Source organism: Anas platyrhynchos, chromosome 3, assembly GCF_047663525.1.
Source record: "Anas platyrhynchos isolate ZD024472 breed Pekin duck chromosome 3, IASCAAS_PekinDuck_T2T, whole genome shotgun sequence".
NCBI lineage: Eukaryota > Metazoa > Chordata > Aves > Anseriformes > Anatidae > Anas > Anas platyrhynchos.
Genome location: NC_092589.1, coordinates 105,458,156 through 105,475,987, shown reverse-complemented (window position 1 = coordinate 105,475,987; position 17,832 = coordinate 105,458,156). Strand labels below are relative to the sequence as shown.

Below are 17,832 nucleotides of genomic sequence, written 5' to 3'. Positions count from 1 at the left end.
TGCTTTTCTTTTCTATTTTTTTTTTTTGACAGGGATTTTTCTTGCGGAAGAATTCATTCTCGCTCTCCATCCCTGACGCGGGAGCGCTGCCAGGCTCTGGTTTTCTCTGGCAGCCTCTCCTTGAAGGTGATCTTCCACCCGAGACGCTGGCCTCTTCCCAAGGCGGCCCCCTTTTAAGAAGGGGCTGCGTGGAGGAGGCAAGATGTGGCTCTCAGCAATTTCCTCTTCGGAGCCAGGGCTAAACGCAGTTCCTGGAGAAGGACCCTTCTGTTTGGAAAAGCAGGTCACCTCCTGCACTCCTCTGGCTCCCTGATTTAATAACTGGTGTCACGGATGATGAATAACCACTTACCACCTTGGAATCTCCGTGCTGGCAAGTTACGGAGAAGCAAGTGTCTACCCCCAATTCTGCATTTCCTTCCCCTCTGGACTACTGGAGCATGTGCATTAGTTCATTCAGGGATATATTCCTGGTCTCCCCATTTAACCTACTTATCTTATACTATCTTATCCCATTTGCCCCAGAATTTCTAAAAAGATCCTACCCACGGACAAGATCATGCTTGTGAAATTTTTGTGTGTATTGGTTTAGTTTTGGCAAAGTTAGGAGGTAGTTAAAATGAGACTTATAATGGAAAGCTAGCTGCTAGCGTCTCTCCATAATACATGTCTACCTCGCAGGAGAGTTGTGAGGATTAATTAATTTGTGTTTGTTAAGCACTTTGAGATCCTAAGATCAAAGGTTCTATAGAAATGCAAATTGTTATTATAATGATAAATTCTTTATATGAGCTCATGTGTTTTGCCTTAGAGGCACAGTCTCACCCTGAGTTGCGTAGTTATACACGTAAATCTTCAAACATTATGATGAAAATATACCTCTGAGGGCCTGATCCTTCCTTGTGCTCCAACGCTTCGTGCACAGAGCTCCTTTTGACTCCAGGCAGGTCCTGTGCATGGGACAACTGCAGGACCGAGGCTGTTTGCCAAACAAAAAGCCCTCTGCGTGCCTCCGGGCATCACATTGAGACAAATTCCTCTTTTCACGCCCTGAAGCTGCTGCCAATAGTTACGTCCATCTCGCTAATGAAAGGACTGAGCAGAGCACCAAGTTCAGATCCGAGGTTTGACTCTCCCAAAGCTGAGTTTGTCAGGTTCCTTCAACCTGGGAGAGGAGGTGGAGGCTACGTCCAGCTCAGCCACAACCTGTTGACATCTGCAGTGGACATAGGACTTCAGCGGCACCACCAAACATGCTTCGTGATGCACCAGATTTGCTCTCTTGGTCCTTCTGCTGGGTGCTTTTGCAGGAAAATGAGGAACACAGGCTCTCAGGCACTTATTGCACAAGTTGCCCGAGGACAGATGGGTGCACCCCCCTCCCAAACAGAGCTCTCTGCTCTTCCTTCCCCCCAGCACAGGCTCAGAGAACCACGCTGCCTGTCCCCAGGCTGTGAGGACATCCATCTGTCCTGCTCACCACGTCTGTCTGAAGGAGAGCCAGGAGAAGGGCTGCTGGGCTCTGCAACAGGCACCTTCCATCCCTCCGTGCCCTCCTGGCCCTGGCCCCGACACACAGGCACTTCTCTACTCACACCTTTAATGGCTCAAACCATACTTGTTTTAATCTCCAGGTGTGGACATCCCACCCCTCTCAGTACCTGCCTCAGGACTGCTCTACCCTCCAGGAGAAGTTTCTCCTGATGTCCAACCCGATCTTCCAATGTCACAACCTATAGCCATTGCTCCTCGCTATACTGCCTGGCAATGCCCAGAAGCATTTTGCACCATCTTTGTAGCCACCCCTAAGCTATCCACCTTTGAAATTGCTCTTCCCTAGGTTAAACTAATTCTGATTCAACTGCAATCATAATCCAAAACGTGGTGCTTCCAGCTGTGACGTGTTGCTTCACAGCCGTTTGCAGCTGATGACACTGGACCAGATGTGCAGTGGCTCTGTGGGTATTGCGTAGGTGAAACTGCAACACTTCCATCTCCCAGAAGATGAATGAAAAGTAAGGAGCCAACACGCTTTCTCTTGAAATTCATTTAACATTTGATCTGTAGTCTCACAGTACTTCTATTGCATGAAATCCTTTCCAGAAGTGAAATGTCTGCTCCAAATGCTGCACTACTCCCTTCCCCTGACATGGAAACCTTTGGAAGATCTCACTTAGTCTGTGAAACCCTTGGCTACATGTATACACCTAGCATTAGCAGAGACAAGAGTGAACATTTCTCATGTTTAACACATCCAGACTTTAAAATCTTCCAAATTTTACCCTTGTGTCTTGTTTCTTCCAAAGGGTCTGACGCAGATTTGATGCATCATGCAGGCTATTCACATCTAGCCTCCACGCTATCGATTCCTCCTGACGGAGATGACCACTCAAGCCTAATGTCATAAACCCAGGGAAGACTTCTGCTAAGCTTTTTTGTTTTGCATTATAGTAAGGAACAAGATGTCCTTTGCGTTCCTGTCACTTGTCTACCCGAAGACAGCAAAAGCCAGCGGAGGAGAAGGCCGTGGTGAAAACAGGGACACCGAGGATGACTCCCAGTCATCCTCACTTGTACCTCAAAGCACAAAACACGTGCTGAGAGCTCTGTGTTCAGACACATTAACCAGAAGCCAAGCCTTTGTGAGCAAACATCAGTGGGCACCACGTGCACACACAGCGCCCTGTGGGGCTGGGGGATGCACACAGGGGCTTTTCCCTCCCCGACCCCATGGAGCAGGCTGACCTCTGTTTTTCAAGCTAGCTCCTGGGGAATTTTGACATTGTCTTCAATGCCAGCAAGGCAAGATGACTCTATCTAAGCCTGTTTGACCATTACGTGTTGCCTATAGAACGAATATAGAGCTCTTGTATTAAATATAGTGAATAAAAACCTCACAGCCTGCCTCAGCTATGAGGGCTGAGCTCACGCAGAGGCCAACAGCTTGCAGTATCAGGTCTATTTAGGGATGTGCCTGAGAGCACTGGCTTGTTTTTCGGTTTCTTTTTGGTCTCGGATCCCAAAACGTGAAGGACCGGAGCTGCCCCAGCTGCGGGGTCAGAGCAGGGCGCTTCGCCTCACGGCGCGTGCCTGCGGACGGCTCCTTTTGGGTACACGGGGGCTGCTTCCCCCAGCGAAGGCAAATTAGGAAACAGAGTTAGGAAACTGAGCCGTGTGGTGAGGGTTTACGGTAACTTCACGAGGTTTTTGGCCGCCTGCTGCGCGGAGCTGTACGCTCTGTAACCTTGCTGTGGCGAGGGGCTATTTCGGTTTGCTGCTAAAAGCATGTAACACCGTGTTTGCAGCACAAAGAAGCTGCGTGCTTGGAAAACGTGTGGTGAAAGATGCCCGGGATGTGTTTTGGGTACAAATTGCGTACTCTCGGGACTGTTTTTGCACGGCAGGGGCAATGTGTAGGGGGAACTGTGCATGAAGAGGGGTGGTGTGGGGCTGCTTGTGCAACGGCAGGGACAACGTACAGCTGTTGGCGCACCGAAGCGCCATCTTTTATTTAGAAACTGCGAGAAAAGAAGGAAAAAAATCGAGGAAACAGGCACAGAGACACACACACAGCGGCCTCCTGTGAGGGCAGAGCCCCGACGCGCTCAGCGCACCTCAGGGGCGGGGCGGGCGGGCTTCAGCGCGGGGGGCGGGGCTTGGGGCTGATGGGCGGGGCGTGAGCCAATGGGCGTGGCTCTCGGAGCCGTGTGTCCCTCCGCGGGGCGTGTCCCTCCGCCTCGCGTGCTCCGCGCCGCCGACGTCACAATAGCGGCCGCTCGCGGCGCCGGCCCGGCCGCAGCCGCTCGGGGCTGGTTTGAGCTGGTGCGTTGCCATGGCAACGCCGCCGGGGCCTATAAATAGGGGCGCCGCGCCGCCACCACCGCTTTGTCAGACGCGGCCGCGCCGCCGCCGCACCTCCGCCTCCCGCCGCTCCGCGGAGCCGGGCCCCGGCCGCAGGCCTGCCTGAGGTGAGGCCGCGGGGCTGCCGCGGGGCCCCCCGGGGATGGGCTGTGGGGGACGGGGAGGGGACGGAGAGGCCGTGAGGGGAATTGTGAGGCGGGGGCGGCGGGAAGGGTCTGGAGGGAGCGGGTCGCTTCTCCTCAGGGGGGCTCTGAGAGGGATCTGTGGAGAATTAAGCGCTAAGGAGATCCCAGAGCGCAGCGGCTGGGGGTAATTACGCCGTAAATGGGAAATAACGGGGAGGTGGGGCCGTGCGGCACAGCCCGCGCCGGGCTGTGAGGGGAAACGTGGCTGGAGCGCTGCCCCACGCGGGGAGGGGGTGTGAACGCCCTCATTAAGGGTTTAATTGATTAAAAACCCCGGGCTGCGCCGTGCGGAGCTGCAGCATCTCCCCGCGACAAGGTGCAGGCTGTCTGTAGGAACAAGTGCCCGAGAAGCCTTTAACTTGCTGGCTTCTGAAAGCCGCTTGGGAAGAGCCTGAAGGGCTGATTTTAATCCAGCTTCTGGGAGAATTAACGCCGCATGCGGGGGGGAGGATGAGGATTGCTAGGTTTCATTTCGTTAGAGCTTAGTCGAGTTTGAATCTCAGATCTAGTTTGCGTGGTGAGAAATGATAAAAAAAAAATAAAATGGAAATGTCCTTGAGAAGTAGCCCTTGGCAGCGGTGCTTCACGTGCCATATGTTTCTGAAGGCTGGGATGAAGTTTTATCATCTCTTGCCCAAGTTGTTATCATGGTTGAAGTGTAATGGGTTTTAGTGTGCACACTGAATGAAATGAATGATTCTAGCGGACTTTGAACCTTGTTAATCAAAAAAAATCTATCAAATGTAACTTAGGTTATCTTGCATGTGTAATAAGTGCCCTTTTTCACAAGAGGGCAAGCAGTGATGTAACTCAAGATTACTGAATACTTTACAGCTGACATAATCCTCAATCCTAATCTGTACGGCTAGATTATGTAGGAAAAAGTGCTGAGAGGAGGCAGAGGGCTGGACACAGTTACATGAAACCATATCTTCCCCATGAGTCACTCACAGTCTTGCGCTTGCTGAGCTCTTTGCAAAGCAGCACACACTGCTTGAACTAACAGTTGAAGCAGGATGCCGTGCTATATTTGGAGTGCTCAGGAAAAGTGACCGAGGTAACTTGCCGGGTACTAGATAGGCTTTGGGTGGCAGAAGAATGTGCTCTTTGCTTTTTAGTTCTGGGTTTCAGGGGGTGGCTTGCTGCTTGGTTTGTTAACTGTATGGATTTACTACAGCCTGCTGTAAAACCTTGTTAAAAAGTGTTACTTGGAATTGCTGTCAAGGCTTTATGTATGTATGCCTGTGCACCACAATTAGGAACCACTGTTCTTGGGTGTATCTGCCACTCCTGACAGCTGAAGTTTTCTTTTAATGCAGCCTGGAGGTTGTGGATAGAAGAACAGGGGAGCTCGAAGCACTGACAGAGCAACTTCAAGGCTCTGCTAGATGCAGTCAGAACTGCAGTGAAAGTCCAAATGCTTAGTTTGCATTGACCTCGTAAGACTTGTTACTGCTCAGTTCAGTAACATGCTCTAATTCTGTCTCTAATAAGTAGTAAACCCTTTCCCCAGAAACTGGTGAGCTACTGTAGTGCTTAAGAGATATTAGAAAAGTGCTGAGTATGTTGACACAGGCACTAGCCACAACATTAGCAGAAACTCCAGTGTGGAGGTCAAGGAAAATATGCTGGAAGCTTCCAGGGACGGACTAAAAATATTCAATAGCATTTGGTATTTTTAATAGGGTTCAGAACATCATACAGTCTATGAATAGAAGATAACTTGTCTTCAATCTGAGAAGGCTGTTTTGTGGAGTGTCTCTTTTTGGTTCTGATTAAATCTGATGTCATCTGTTTAATGCTGTTAGTGATCTCTATAGAAATCAGTGGTCATGTAATTGGCAATTATAAGTAGTGATCATATAGTGACCATGGATTTGAAATCTTGAATTAATGACTTCAATGAATTAATGACTTATTTTTGTGTTTTGTTTTTCTTTTCTTTCTGTATCAGCAATTTGTACCCAAGTCCTTCTGCATAAACCCAAAAACTCAGAAATCATGAATAACTTCAGCAATGAAGAATTTGAATTCACCTTCCTTGATGAAGGCTTTACTGCCAAGGATATCCTTGACCAAAAAATAAATGAAGTGTCATCTTCTGTAAGTATGATAGCAAAATGACTGCGTTTCACGGTGCTCTCCTCAAATGCTGACCTCCAAGCTTATCCTGTTACCCATCGGTTGTAACTTTGTGTATTTGCTCTAGGATGATAAAGATGCCTTCTACGTTGCTGACCTCGGGGATATTATAAAGAAGCACATACGGTGGCGTAAAGCCCTTCCTCGAGTAACCCCATTCTATGCTGTCAAATGTAATGACAGCAAAGCTGTAGTGAAGACTCTTGCTGCTCTTGGTGCAGGATTTGATTGTGCCAGTAAGGTAAGATCTGGACCATGTTCTGATCTGTGGTAGTAGTGTATGTTCAGCCTCGGGGTGGGTTTGTATCCAGTAAAGCATAACCAAGCACCCTCACTTTAGTTTTATTGATTAATTTGCTTATTCATCTAGAAGTAAAGAGAATCTTTTATGAGTGTAATCTGTTCTTTCTTCAGACGGAAATCCAGCTGGTACAGAGCATCGGTGTCTCTCCGGAGCGAATAATATATGCAAATCCCTGCAAACAAATATCTCAGATCAAGCATGCTGCTAGCAGTGGTGTACAGATGATGACGTTTGATAGTGAAGTAGAGCTAATGAAAGTTGCAAGGGCCCATCCAAAAGCCAAGTAAGTTTATTCTGTAGTTGTTTTATAATTCTTGATTGAATTCTTAGGTTAATTAAACAGCTGCTGTTACCAGCAACTTCTTTAGTTAAAAAGTAATGTAAAATTATGAGAAAATAGGTCTACTTCCAGCCACTGAAGTCTATAAGTTTGTAGAACTTTCTGACACAAGGAGGAGACAGACAGGAAAGCTTGCATGCTTAAGCTCAGCCTTATTCTAAAGTTGAAAGTGCCTGATAATGATGTTTTGCATACTAGAACTTAAACATTTGTTTTTTTCCTGTTTCTAGATTAGTCTTGCGCATCACAACTGATGACTCCAAAGCCGTTTGTCGTCTGAGTGTCAAATTTGGAGCTACACTGAAGACAAGCAGGCTGCTTCTGGAGCGTGCAAGGGAGCTGGACCTTGCCATTGTTGGTGTTAGGTGCGTTGATAACTGCAAAATGCAGTCATATTCAGTAAGACTCCTTTAAGTGATCCCTTTAAGATTTCTTTAATCTACCTGACAATAAAGATGCCTTTGCATGTTGTGATTTGAGTTTTCTATAGACTTATTGACTCACTCAGAAAACAGCAACAAATATTTTTCTCTCTTTGTAGTTTCCATGTTGGCAGTGGATGTACAGACCCAGAGACATTCGTTCAAGCCATTTCTGATGCCCGCTGTGTGTTTGATATGGGAGTAAGTCTAATTCTACTTCATCTGGAACTGTTATGGCAGAACTGAATCAATTGTAAAACTGATTACGGGGTTAAAAGCCTGTTAAGTCACTAATTTCATGCTGGAGTTCTTGAGGTCTTGGCTGAGTGACAGTTCTGCAAAAACTCACCTACAGGTGCAGTAAAATCAGTAGCTCAAATGGCTGTTACTTGAACCCAGTGAGCTAGTTCTGTTGCTATATCGTAATAGAATGATTTCACGTTGATTTTTAAGCTGAAAAACTAAACTTTTCTTAACACTGTTCTGCTTAATTTCATTTTAGGCTGAACTTGGCTTCAACATGTATCTGCTTGACATCGGTGGTGGCTTCCCTGGCTCTGAAGATGTCAAGCTTAAGTTTGAAGAGGTACAGCTTTGCTAAGAACTTCTTGGGTTGTGGGATCTTTCTGAATATCATTCTGCATTAAACAAAATACTGTTCTTCTGCTATGTTTTTTCATGGCAATAGAATTTGTGTGGTCAGAAATGGAATTTTAGAAGAGAGAGGAATGTATCTGACAACTGAAAATTAGATTGGCTCATAAGGTAGAGCTGAATGACTACATGAACAAGCAGAGCCATCAAACTTGTAAAGCAAGCTTTAATTGTGGACTTGATGGTCAGCTGAGAGAAGTTTATGCCAGTGAGGATCTTCTTCAGACATTCTAGATTGGTTAAGCTTCCATCTGGGAAGGTAATCCTGAACCCACATGGTTCTGAGTGGCATGAGCATTGTTGCAGCCAACAGGTCAGTGTCTGATCTGTTTTGATCAAAAAGCACATCCGAATCCTGGTTATAATTGTGTAGTTTGCTTTCACACAAATACTTTTGGTTTTAGGAGACACAAGGTGGCTGGATATTAACAGGACTAACTTAAAGCAGTGTTGTCAGAACACCTCCCAGTCTGAAGTGGTGTTAAACGACTTACACCAGGAGAGAGCAAATAAATTCCACAAAGTGAATTTTCTGCTAATAACGTGGGCTAATGTCACCTCACTTGTTATACCTCTTAATGCAAGTTGCCTTCTCCTAGCGTGGTATTGGCTTATGGAAAGCAACGAGAGCAAGTGCTGTTGTCACTGGGCTCCATGGCATAATGCAGTTGTGCAGCAGTTGGAGGCAGCTTTATCACTGGTAACTTCAGAATTTGGCAGTAACAGTGCTCATGAAGGCAATGTGATTTCAAAGGTGATGACAAAGATTTCTATAGTCTTAAAATCCCGTGAGATGACTTCTTGAGGATATGGTTAACTGTGGATGTTGTGTGATTAGCAGAACCAGAAGTGGACTGGAAATTAAAGTTGAAAGGCAGTGACTTGCGGGTCACTGATGCTGGTTTAATGAGTTTAGGAGGGATGACTTCACTTAAGTTTAAGCAGCCAAACAGTGCGTGTGTGTTTTTTTAAGCTGCAAGTGTCTGCTTTTGTTTTCTTAAACTTTGAAAATGTAATAAAGCAAAGGCAATCAATATAGTTAGCTACTTGCGTATTTTAATCCATGTTTGACCAGCATATTATCCTGAGCAAGAAAGACTGACTTCATCCCAGACTTAAAACAGTATCTGAGTAGCTGCTGAAACAGTAATATGTGCAACTGGTTACTCCCTAGATCACAAGTGTAATCAACCCAGCACTGGATAAATACTTCCCTTCGGATTCCGGAATAAAGATTATTGCAGAGCCAGGAAGATACTATGTTGCATCAGCATTCACACTGGCGGTCAACATCATTGCCAAAAAAATTGTATTAAAGGAGCAAACAGGTTCTGATGGTATGTAAACTTAGACTTAATCTTACTTCCAGCCCAACTGTATGTGTCTTTTCAAGCACTCTTATGGGTGGCTCTACTTCTTCCAGATGAAGACGATGCTAACGACAAAACGCTTATGTACTATGTGAATGACGGAGTCTATGGGTCGTTCAACTGCATCTTGTATGACCACGCACATGTTAAGCCAGTTCTGCAAAAGGTACGGTAATCCAGAAGTATCTCATGCTTGTAGCTTGGTGGTAGGAAATCCTCTTCACTAGTCGCTTCTGTTCACTGCTCCCTTCACGTAGACAGAATTTGGCAGTAAACTTCTGCAGCATGCAGTGGAAGTAATGCAGAGCCAAGGGTGTAGAAGGAACTGCAATCAGCTCTTCCTCCTTTTAGAGGAGAAGTGGAGTGCTGTGCATGTATCAGTTATGATATTACTTCTGGAAGCTCTGTTTTGGCTGTCAAACTAATTATCCTCTTTCCTTTAGCGGCCTAAACCAGACGACAGCTGCTATTCCTGCAGCATATGGGGACCAACGTGTGACGGCCTCGATCGTATTGTTGAGCGCTTCAACATGCCAGAGCTGCAAGTTGGTGACTGGATCCTGTTTGAAAACATGGGTGCCTACACTGTTGCTGCAGCTTCTACTTTCAATGGATTCCAGAGGCCAACAATACATTACGTGATGTCAAGACCAGCATGGTTAGTAACTGAAATGTGTGGGAGTAACTTGATCCATCAAGTGCTTTTGGTACAGAAACCACAGCTTGAGTCAGTTGGCAGTTCCTTCACACAGCTGTGGTGCTGGAGTCCTTGGAAAACTTGATCTTGGTGTGGAGGGCAATGCCTTAAAAGGCTTTTGCTACATTAGTAGAACAATCAGTGCTACCAGTTGTTTTTTTTCTGATTTACTTTTGTCTAGATGCCGTTTTAAAGGGACAGTGCTTGGAGTTTTTTCATTAACTTGGGTCTCTAGCTTGGCTTTGTTTGGTACAACAGAGTGATTACAGGTTCTGTAGCCAGTTTTTCTGCCCAGCAGTCAGTCACCGCTCTGCTATTACGCTGTCTTCTAAACTGACAGCTTGCTAAATCCTGACTGTAAGGAACAGGAATATAAAACCAGTTCTTATCTGTGTAGCCTCACAGTGTGTTCTGTTTGAGAGCTGTTTGTTGACTTAGGTTGGGCTCTGGCTCACTGCCCAATGCAGTGTGTTAAATTTCAACAGGAAGTTACTGCTCAGGTAAGTGAGGAAAGCAGGATTACCTCTGGCGTACCAGCACACTGTGAAATTGCACTTTTATAAGGAGTAGCTGAAAGTAACCTGGATGCTCTTTGGTGTGAGACAAGTTAATGGATTGAGTCTTCTATAAAAGTGTCTTTTCATAAGAGGAAGTCCTTATCTCTGTACTGAAGCTTGCCTGTTAAAGCGATGGAAAGCATTTGGGCAGCAGTATTACCCAAAAGCATGATTAACTTCTTCCCAGATATTCTGAAAAAACTTCAATCTGGGGGAGTTCTGATGATAAAAGTAAGAGGAAGCTTCCTCCATTCTTCTGTTAGCCTTGTCTTCTGTATAAGCAAGAGTTGTATTGTCTTTTTTTTTTTTTCCCCTTTAATGACACCTTCAGTCACCTGGAGCATTCCATAAGCCACACAAAGCTTTAGGCTTCCTGTAGGAGCCCAAACTTGTCTGGCTGAACTACAGCTGGCTCTGCAGAAGAGTAATTGGCTTGTTCACTGTAGCACTGTGTGCCTGTTAGTATGTAATACTTGTGCTTGGGCCATATTGAACTTGAATAAGCCAATATAACTGTTGTCCACGGCTGTGGCCTTCTTTCTACCCTCATATGACCTCTTAGGTTTTATTTTTTGCCAAACGAGACCACTAGTATAAACTGTTCATTAATTGTAGGGAGTGTATTAGTGAGGTTTATGCTGCAGATCTCTTTAGCACAGACAAAAGCTTTTTGCTATGCATTTATGTATGTGTGTACAGCAAAGTTCGTGGCTTTTAACTGGAAGGTGTAAAGGACAAGCTGTTTACATGGGTTGAAGTAAAAGGTCAGAGCATATACCACATGGGCAGCTGGATGGTGAACACAGCTTCACCTTGCATGTACTGTCAGATTACAAAGTCAAACTTCTGTAGTTGTTAGTAACCAAAATGTTTTCTTACATGTTGTAGTGAAATAGCCTTTTGACTTCTGTTTTTTCTTTCCAGGCAACTAATGCAGCAGATCAAGGAGCAAGGGTTCCTAGCTGAAGTGGAGGAGCAGGATGTTGCTAGTCTGCCACTCTCTTGTGCCTGGGAAAGCGGAATTGAATATCCAGCGACTTGTGCTTCAGCTAGTATTAATGTATAGATAATATTTAGTAACTAACTGCAAGTTTAGTCAATTTAGGGCATTTGGGGGACCATTAACTTAATTCTTGCTAGAATTTTTAAGTGTTTTTTTTTAAAGTTTAGGTTTGGCATAAATGCAACAAAAATGACTAGGAGATGGGTCACATTTATCTGTGTTCCTATGGAAACTATTTGAATATTGTTTTATATGGATTTTTATTCACTTTTCATGTATGCTACTAAAGACTGACCCTCAACTGTCAAACAAGTATTTGTAGCTTGTGTATGGCAGAATGGGCTAAGCTTAGTGTTTTGTGACCTACCTGTTTTAAAATAAAGTATATTGAAATAACTGGCCATGTTTGGTTAATCTGCAGCAAATTTCTCTTAGGTGGCTCTTGCCATGTAAGTGAAGAGAAAAACCATGATGGGTAGGGAAGTGAACTTGTTTCTTTTCCTGTATGTGACCTCAAAAGCTTGGCTACCAGCATAATATTGTGTAAGTTCCAATGGGATCACACCTGTCTTTAGCTATTGAGCATGGGGTTAACAGTAGTGTATAGCAAATAAAACGTGCAGGTTTTATTCATATTGCTCTGCAATTGGTATAAACTGCTTTGGCCAAGCATAATGACTAGATCATATCTAGTTAGTAATGGGATAATACAGCACAGGCTCCGTGGTTGCCATTGACAAGTTGCTTGTTACATATGGAAGGATGAAAATACACAGTTTCAGCCTCTCTTCCCACTGTGTGGCTGACTACAGCACAATCTTACTTGTGTTTGACACTTGTTCAAGGTTTCAGTATGAAATAGGTAAGGGGTGAGACTACATCCTTTGTGCATGCAATAGAATTAGAAGTTATTTAATAGCAATACAATTAAAGATATTTACTTAATTTATTATTAATGGAAATATATAAGCTTCAGGTCCTAGAGTTAGATGTGATAAGTAGTAGCCCGTAAGAGCCATTATAGGGTATATCTGCTTACTGGAATAGAGCATTCTGATTTATACCTAACTTGATGCTAGTTTACTGCCACTTTTTTGGCTAAAAATAGTTAAAAATAGTTTCAGCATATGCTCTGCAGGTCCCAGGTCTGTTCTGTTGGCCATAAAGCCCTGGGTTGCTGGCATACCTTAGCAAATGCTTCCTGTAGTGTAAAGGAAAACCTTAACCAAATCAGTATGTAAATCCTAAACACTTTAACTTAAATTTAAAAGGTCAGCTGAGGGGTTGCATTGCTGATAAACAGGGGATCTAGCAAGATAAGAAATACAAAGCTGTTTTCTTAAAGTCAGCTGTGAAAGCTAATGTTTAATCTTCCTATCTTCCTCCTGTGCTTTCAGCAGAGCCTCAGCTCTCCTCTCACTGAATGAGCTGGGTAAACAGGAGCAAGTTACTCATTCCTGCTTCTCTGGAAGCAGCTGAGCTGAAGTCATGCTTTGTTTTTTGAAGTTGCTTTACTCCTAGCTGCAAACTTGTGACTGGAATAGCACTTGCCTGAATTCTCACACATACAGGAGCCAGCTGTTTGGCTGCTGACATACCCTTCTGCAAACTGCGGTACCTACATGCAGGAGAGTGACAGCCTGTGTCTGATACCAAAGAAACTCCCTGCAACCAAACCAGGGGTTTTCATTTTAGCTTCTACAGATTCACAGAAACTTGATGATTCCTAGTGTGAAAGCAGAAGTAATGAAAGGTAACCAAAAGTCGGTACTGGAACAATTTCCCATCTAAATCTTGCTCTGTAAGAGCTAAGTGTGCTTGAACTGGGGAGGAAAAAACAGGACGTACACAGTAAAAGTACTGGAAGGTCTGCAGGTGTCTGAGGGAACTGTTGGTAAGCCTGTCTATGAGAATGGGGATGGAAGAGCCAGCTGTAGGGCTGTTGTGAGACCCTAGGTGATAACATCTGCACCATCAGCCAGTGCCAGCACTGATTCCCCTGCCCCGATGGGCAGGCAGCACAATCTGGCTTCCTCCATTCTCAGCCAGTGGAGACTGTTCCCAGCAGGTAGTTTGAACACAATAGGGTGTGGAAGCTAATTAGTAAGCTGCCTGAGAGGAATTTGTCAGGCTGCCAATTAGTTTCTTGATCTGCACTTAACTTGATTAGTTGTTTTAGCTGTTTCAATGTCTTTTGTCTCAAAATTCCATCTGCTTCTCTCTGCTGGAGGCCGGAACAGTGGCAACACGCTAAGCATTTTGATGAGCTCGGTGATGTTCCCTAGAAGAGATGTAGCTGGCCTCAGCTCGCCACCTTTACAACAGGTACATTGTAGCTTCAGCTGCAGCTCTGTAAGACACAGGTAAAGAGAGTATTTAGTGCTTAAGAAAACTGTTTTCTTTTGCATCTTTTATGTAAAAATCAATGGGTTTTACTAGCTTATTGCTAGTACTTGTAGGAATAATAAATCTTCACAGTAACAGTGGTGTGGTTTTAAGCAGGACACAACTTTTAATTTGTCATCTTAATTTGGATTGTGTTGAGCAGATGTTCTAGAACTTCAGGTGTTGATCTGATCTCACAGCAGCCATAGCCTGACTTCCATAGGATCTTAGTGCTCCGTTGCCACTTTTTTTTATGGACATTAGAATACCTGAAGTGACAGCAATCTGTCACGTGCTAAATCAGACTGTCCTGACTGTGGGGGTTACCTGTGTACCATCCACACTGGGAATATGTTTATTACAGCAAACTGGAGCACTGTGTAGTACAGCAAAGCTGTCACAAAATCAGCAGCCAGCTGCTGTGGTTTATTTTCTTTTCCTTTCCCCAAGTCCTGGGCCATCAGAGCCTTTGCTCTGGTCAACGCAGCTCTCCTGCTCCTAATGTTTCTGGTGGTCACTGCTCTCATTAACATCAGTAGTAACATTTGGGGTCACTTTTTGAAAGAAGGGGGCAATACCTCAGTGAAATACAAACCCATCTCCCAGAGATCAGGCTATGGCTTCTCAGCTCCCCGTTCCTTACTGAGTGGGGAAGCTGCCTGAGGCCTGAAACAAATCTGAGACTCCTTCCATAAACCCACCTGTGGCTCTGCCTGGCCTTTACTGGAGTCAGCCACCATCCTTTGGTGTAAAAGTGGTTTCATATTTAAAAAAAAAAAGAAAAGTAGTTGACAAACACTGATCTTCTAAAACTGCATCCTCCATCCTGGCAGCTGGAAAAGCAACGGTGGGAGCGTGTCAGCAAGGGTGGAGAGTACCGAAGCTGAGGGAGCAGACGGGGAGCAGGCTGTAAGAGACAAGCAGGTAGTGTGCTGTGGAGCAGACTTCCCTCATGCTATTGTACAAGCACTTAACTCACAATTAATCTGCTAATTTGTGGGCTGCACATCAAAGCCCTGGCCTTACGGACAAGCAGTGGGTGAGTGCAAGTCACCCTAGGCCTGCAGAGCTGCTCTGGGCACAGCTCCTGCAGGCTCCAGGAACAAAGCTGGGGCACAGCTCACCTCACAGAGCTCCCCACCAGTGAGTGTTACCATTTAAACTGGTCTTTCATGGCTAAATACAGCATCAATTTGCAGTGAGACTGAAAGGGAAAGATTTTCCCCACCAGATCAAAGCCCACCCTCTCCCCCATCCCCAATAAAATAAAATCATTACTCAAAAGTATTGTGTGAAGATCTGAGGTTAATATGTTATTTGACTGTCAAAAAGGAAAAGGACATCAGTAATCGCAATGGTAATAATTAATTTTCTCTTGAAATAACCACTGGCTGGTGCCAGAAGAAGAAAGAGTGATTTGCTTAACAGAAGTGTCCCTGCTTTGGCCATGCCTCCTCACCTGGTATTGAAGGCTATTGGTGTCTTGTTGGCTCTGCTGTGGTTTCAGTACCATCATGGTTTTGGCTGGGACAGAGTTAATTTTCTCCATAGAGGCTTGCGTGGTGCTGTGCTTTGGGTTTAGGGTAAGAATGATGCTGCACACGGGTGGCAGAGCAGTGCTCACACTGCCCGGGGCTGTTCTGCTCCTCACTGCCCTGCGAGTACCTGGGGGGGACACCAGGAGCTGGGGGGCACACGGCCAGGTCAGGTGGCCCAGGCTGGCCCAAGGGGTGTCCCACACCACGGGGTGTGATGCTCAGCAACAGAACTGGGGTTTTGTCTTCCCACGAAACCGTTCCACGCACTGAGCCCCGCTGGCCAGGCAGTGGCTGACACCTGCCTGCCGAGGGGAAGCAGTGAACGGGTTCCCTGGTTTGTTGGCTTGCACAGGCAGCTTCTGCTTGCCCCAGTAAGCTGTCTGTGTGTCAACCCATGAGTTCTCCCACTTTTACCTCTCCAGTTCTCTCCCTATGGCACCTGGAGAGAATGAGCAAGAAGCTGGGTGGCGCTGAGCTGCCTGCTGGGGCTAACCCAGAAGTACCCACATCACAAATGCCTTCAGTATAAATTCATCCTTAGCTATTTAAAACACGGCATTTGGCTATACTGGAAACAGACTAAGAACAGAGAGCACATTTGGGGCTGGCACTTATTTTGGGGCAAGTTTTGCTACTGGTTTTCAGCTGACTTTGTGGTCCTCTGCGCTGAAGCCAACACTCCTCTTCCTTTCCCTTGTTTCAGGGAGCTGTTCCCACAATATTCCACAAGAAAATAAAATAAAATAAATGCTTCCCTTCATGGTTATAGCATTCAATTCACACTCAAGGGTATCATTTTATAACCACACAGTGGCCAGCTTCAGGAACAGAGCTGGATATGGGCACTTGGTGGGCTTCAGCATCACCCGTGTCTCTTTGGCTCCCAAGCTCGGAGTCTGGGAAGCAGCTTCATGGTGACAACAAGGTAGTGGCCCTGTGCTGGCACTCTTGCAGCAAATGGGGTAAATGGATTACCACAATAGTGTGGATGCAGTTTTCAATAAGGTAGTGGAGGTGCTGCTGCCTCTTCTGAGGTCAAAAAGGAAAAAAAAAAAAAAAAAAAAAGACATATATTATGTGGCTAAATAAAAAAAATTCCTGCTTAGAAACTCCTCTTCCTCACTGTTAATTATAGTTCATAAGCACTTTGCTGTCCCATCCCAGTAACTATTTCTCAGCAATGACTCTTCCTTCCAGCTGAAACCCACATTAAACCATTCGAGCATCCGACCAAAGTGAAAAGCAGAAGAAAAACCCAAGTTGCCACTGAGACCTGCTGATTCTGGGGAGGGAAATTCCTCGGTCAGCTGGGGCCCGTGTGCCTGTGCCAGGGGTGTTTCGTGCCCCCGCGGGGCAATGATGCCCAATAGAGAGCAAAGCAGGGGAATCTCTCCCTGAGATTTGGGAGATCTGCCCCGAGATAAGGCCGGGCTGAGGAATTCACCCAGCAAAAGCCCGCAAGATGGAGCTCGGCTCCAAAGGCATCAGGAAGTTTGTCTGATAGAGGCAGGTGAAAGTGGAAAGCTTTCAGCCGACTCCCACACTCCCAATGCAAGACTGCACCACGAGCAAGAAGCGTTAGAGAGAACAAACACAAATGAGAAAGTGCAAGGGAAAAGTGCACACAAAGGAGTCATTAAGCTAAAGTCATGGCACAAACCCACGCAAAAATTCCCCATCTTTTAACAGAAATGGGAAACAGAGGGTTTGGGGACTTTTTTACTATCGGGACACTTCAGAAGTGGTGACTTCTATTTGTTTAAGGCTGTTACCTCAAGTATCCCCTCATTTTCCAGCTTTCTGCTTGGAGTCCAGCCCAAGGCTTGGCTCTCCCAGTAGTTATTTCAGCGATGTTTTAATTTGCCTCTATTGCTCCTGGGCTTAATTTAGGCTCTCTGCTGTCAGGGTTTTTTTGCTGGGGTAAGTACTGACTCATGCCATCTTCCTTAATGCAGCTTTGGGGAACAGCTGATGTTAACCAAGAGGCAGAAGACACAAGCTGGGACCACGGTGGTTAGGCTGGGTGGCAGAAGTCTCCACCACAAGGACACAAGGCTCAAGAAGGTTCCTCACCCAGAAGCCCTGACCCTCACAAGGTGGAGATGAGCCCTCCTGAAGCACTTTCCATGGGGCTCTCCCCTGTCCCCAGCTGAATGTGCCACCTGTGAGACATGGGAGCACCATTCCCACTCTCTCCTGGGCCAGACAGTGGCTACAGATGCTTCAGGGAGCAAAAGGCTTCAAAAGCAGAGACCCGACCTGAGCCTCTGGTTTAGGTTGCTCGTGAGAGTGGGGTGCTGGGTGGAGGGATGCAGCTCAGCAAGCACAGCCCCAAAATTCTGGCTAGATCTGAGCCCATGGCCATGGGGAATAG

The 17,832-nt window shown here is 45.8% G+C and overlaps 1 protein-coding gene across 1 annotated transcript; it reads left to right on the top strand.

Moving 5' to 3' along the window:
* The first annotated feature begins 3,763 nt into the window (after positions 1-3,763).
* On the top strand, positions 3,764-11,931 carry ODC1 (ornithine decarboxylase 1). The gene is made up of 11 exons (XM_027455225.3): positions 3,764-3,968; positions 6,001-6,149; positions 6,256-6,429; positions 6,603-6,775; positions 7,063-7,197; positions 7,374-7,455; positions 7,757-7,840; positions 9,083-9,245; positions 9,332-9,444; positions 9,722-9,936; positions 11,457-11,931. Exons 2-11 carry the CDS (start codon positions 6,048-6,050, stop codon positions 11,596-11,598), a joined length of 1,383 nt encoding a protein of 460 aa, XP_027311026.2. The 5' UTR covers positions 3,764-3,968; positions 6,001-6,047; the 3' UTR covers positions 11,599-11,931.
* Positions 11,932-17,832: the final 5,901 nt, after the last annotated feature.

Excerpts from the sequence above, each read along its gene's own strand:
- ODC1 (XM_027455225.3), top strand. The coding sequence starts at position 6,048 with ATGAATAACTTCAGCAATGAAGAATTTGAATTCACCTTCCTTGATGAA. Across the intron at positions 6,776-7,062 it reads AGGGCCCATCCAAAAGCCAA|ATTAGTCTTGCGCATCACAA; the intron begins GTAAGTTTATTC and ends TCCTGTTTCTAG. Across the intron at positions 7,198-7,373 it reads CTTGCCATTGTTGGTGTTAG|TTTCCATGTTGGCAGTGGAT; the intron begins GTGCGTTGATAA and ends CTCTCTTTGTAG.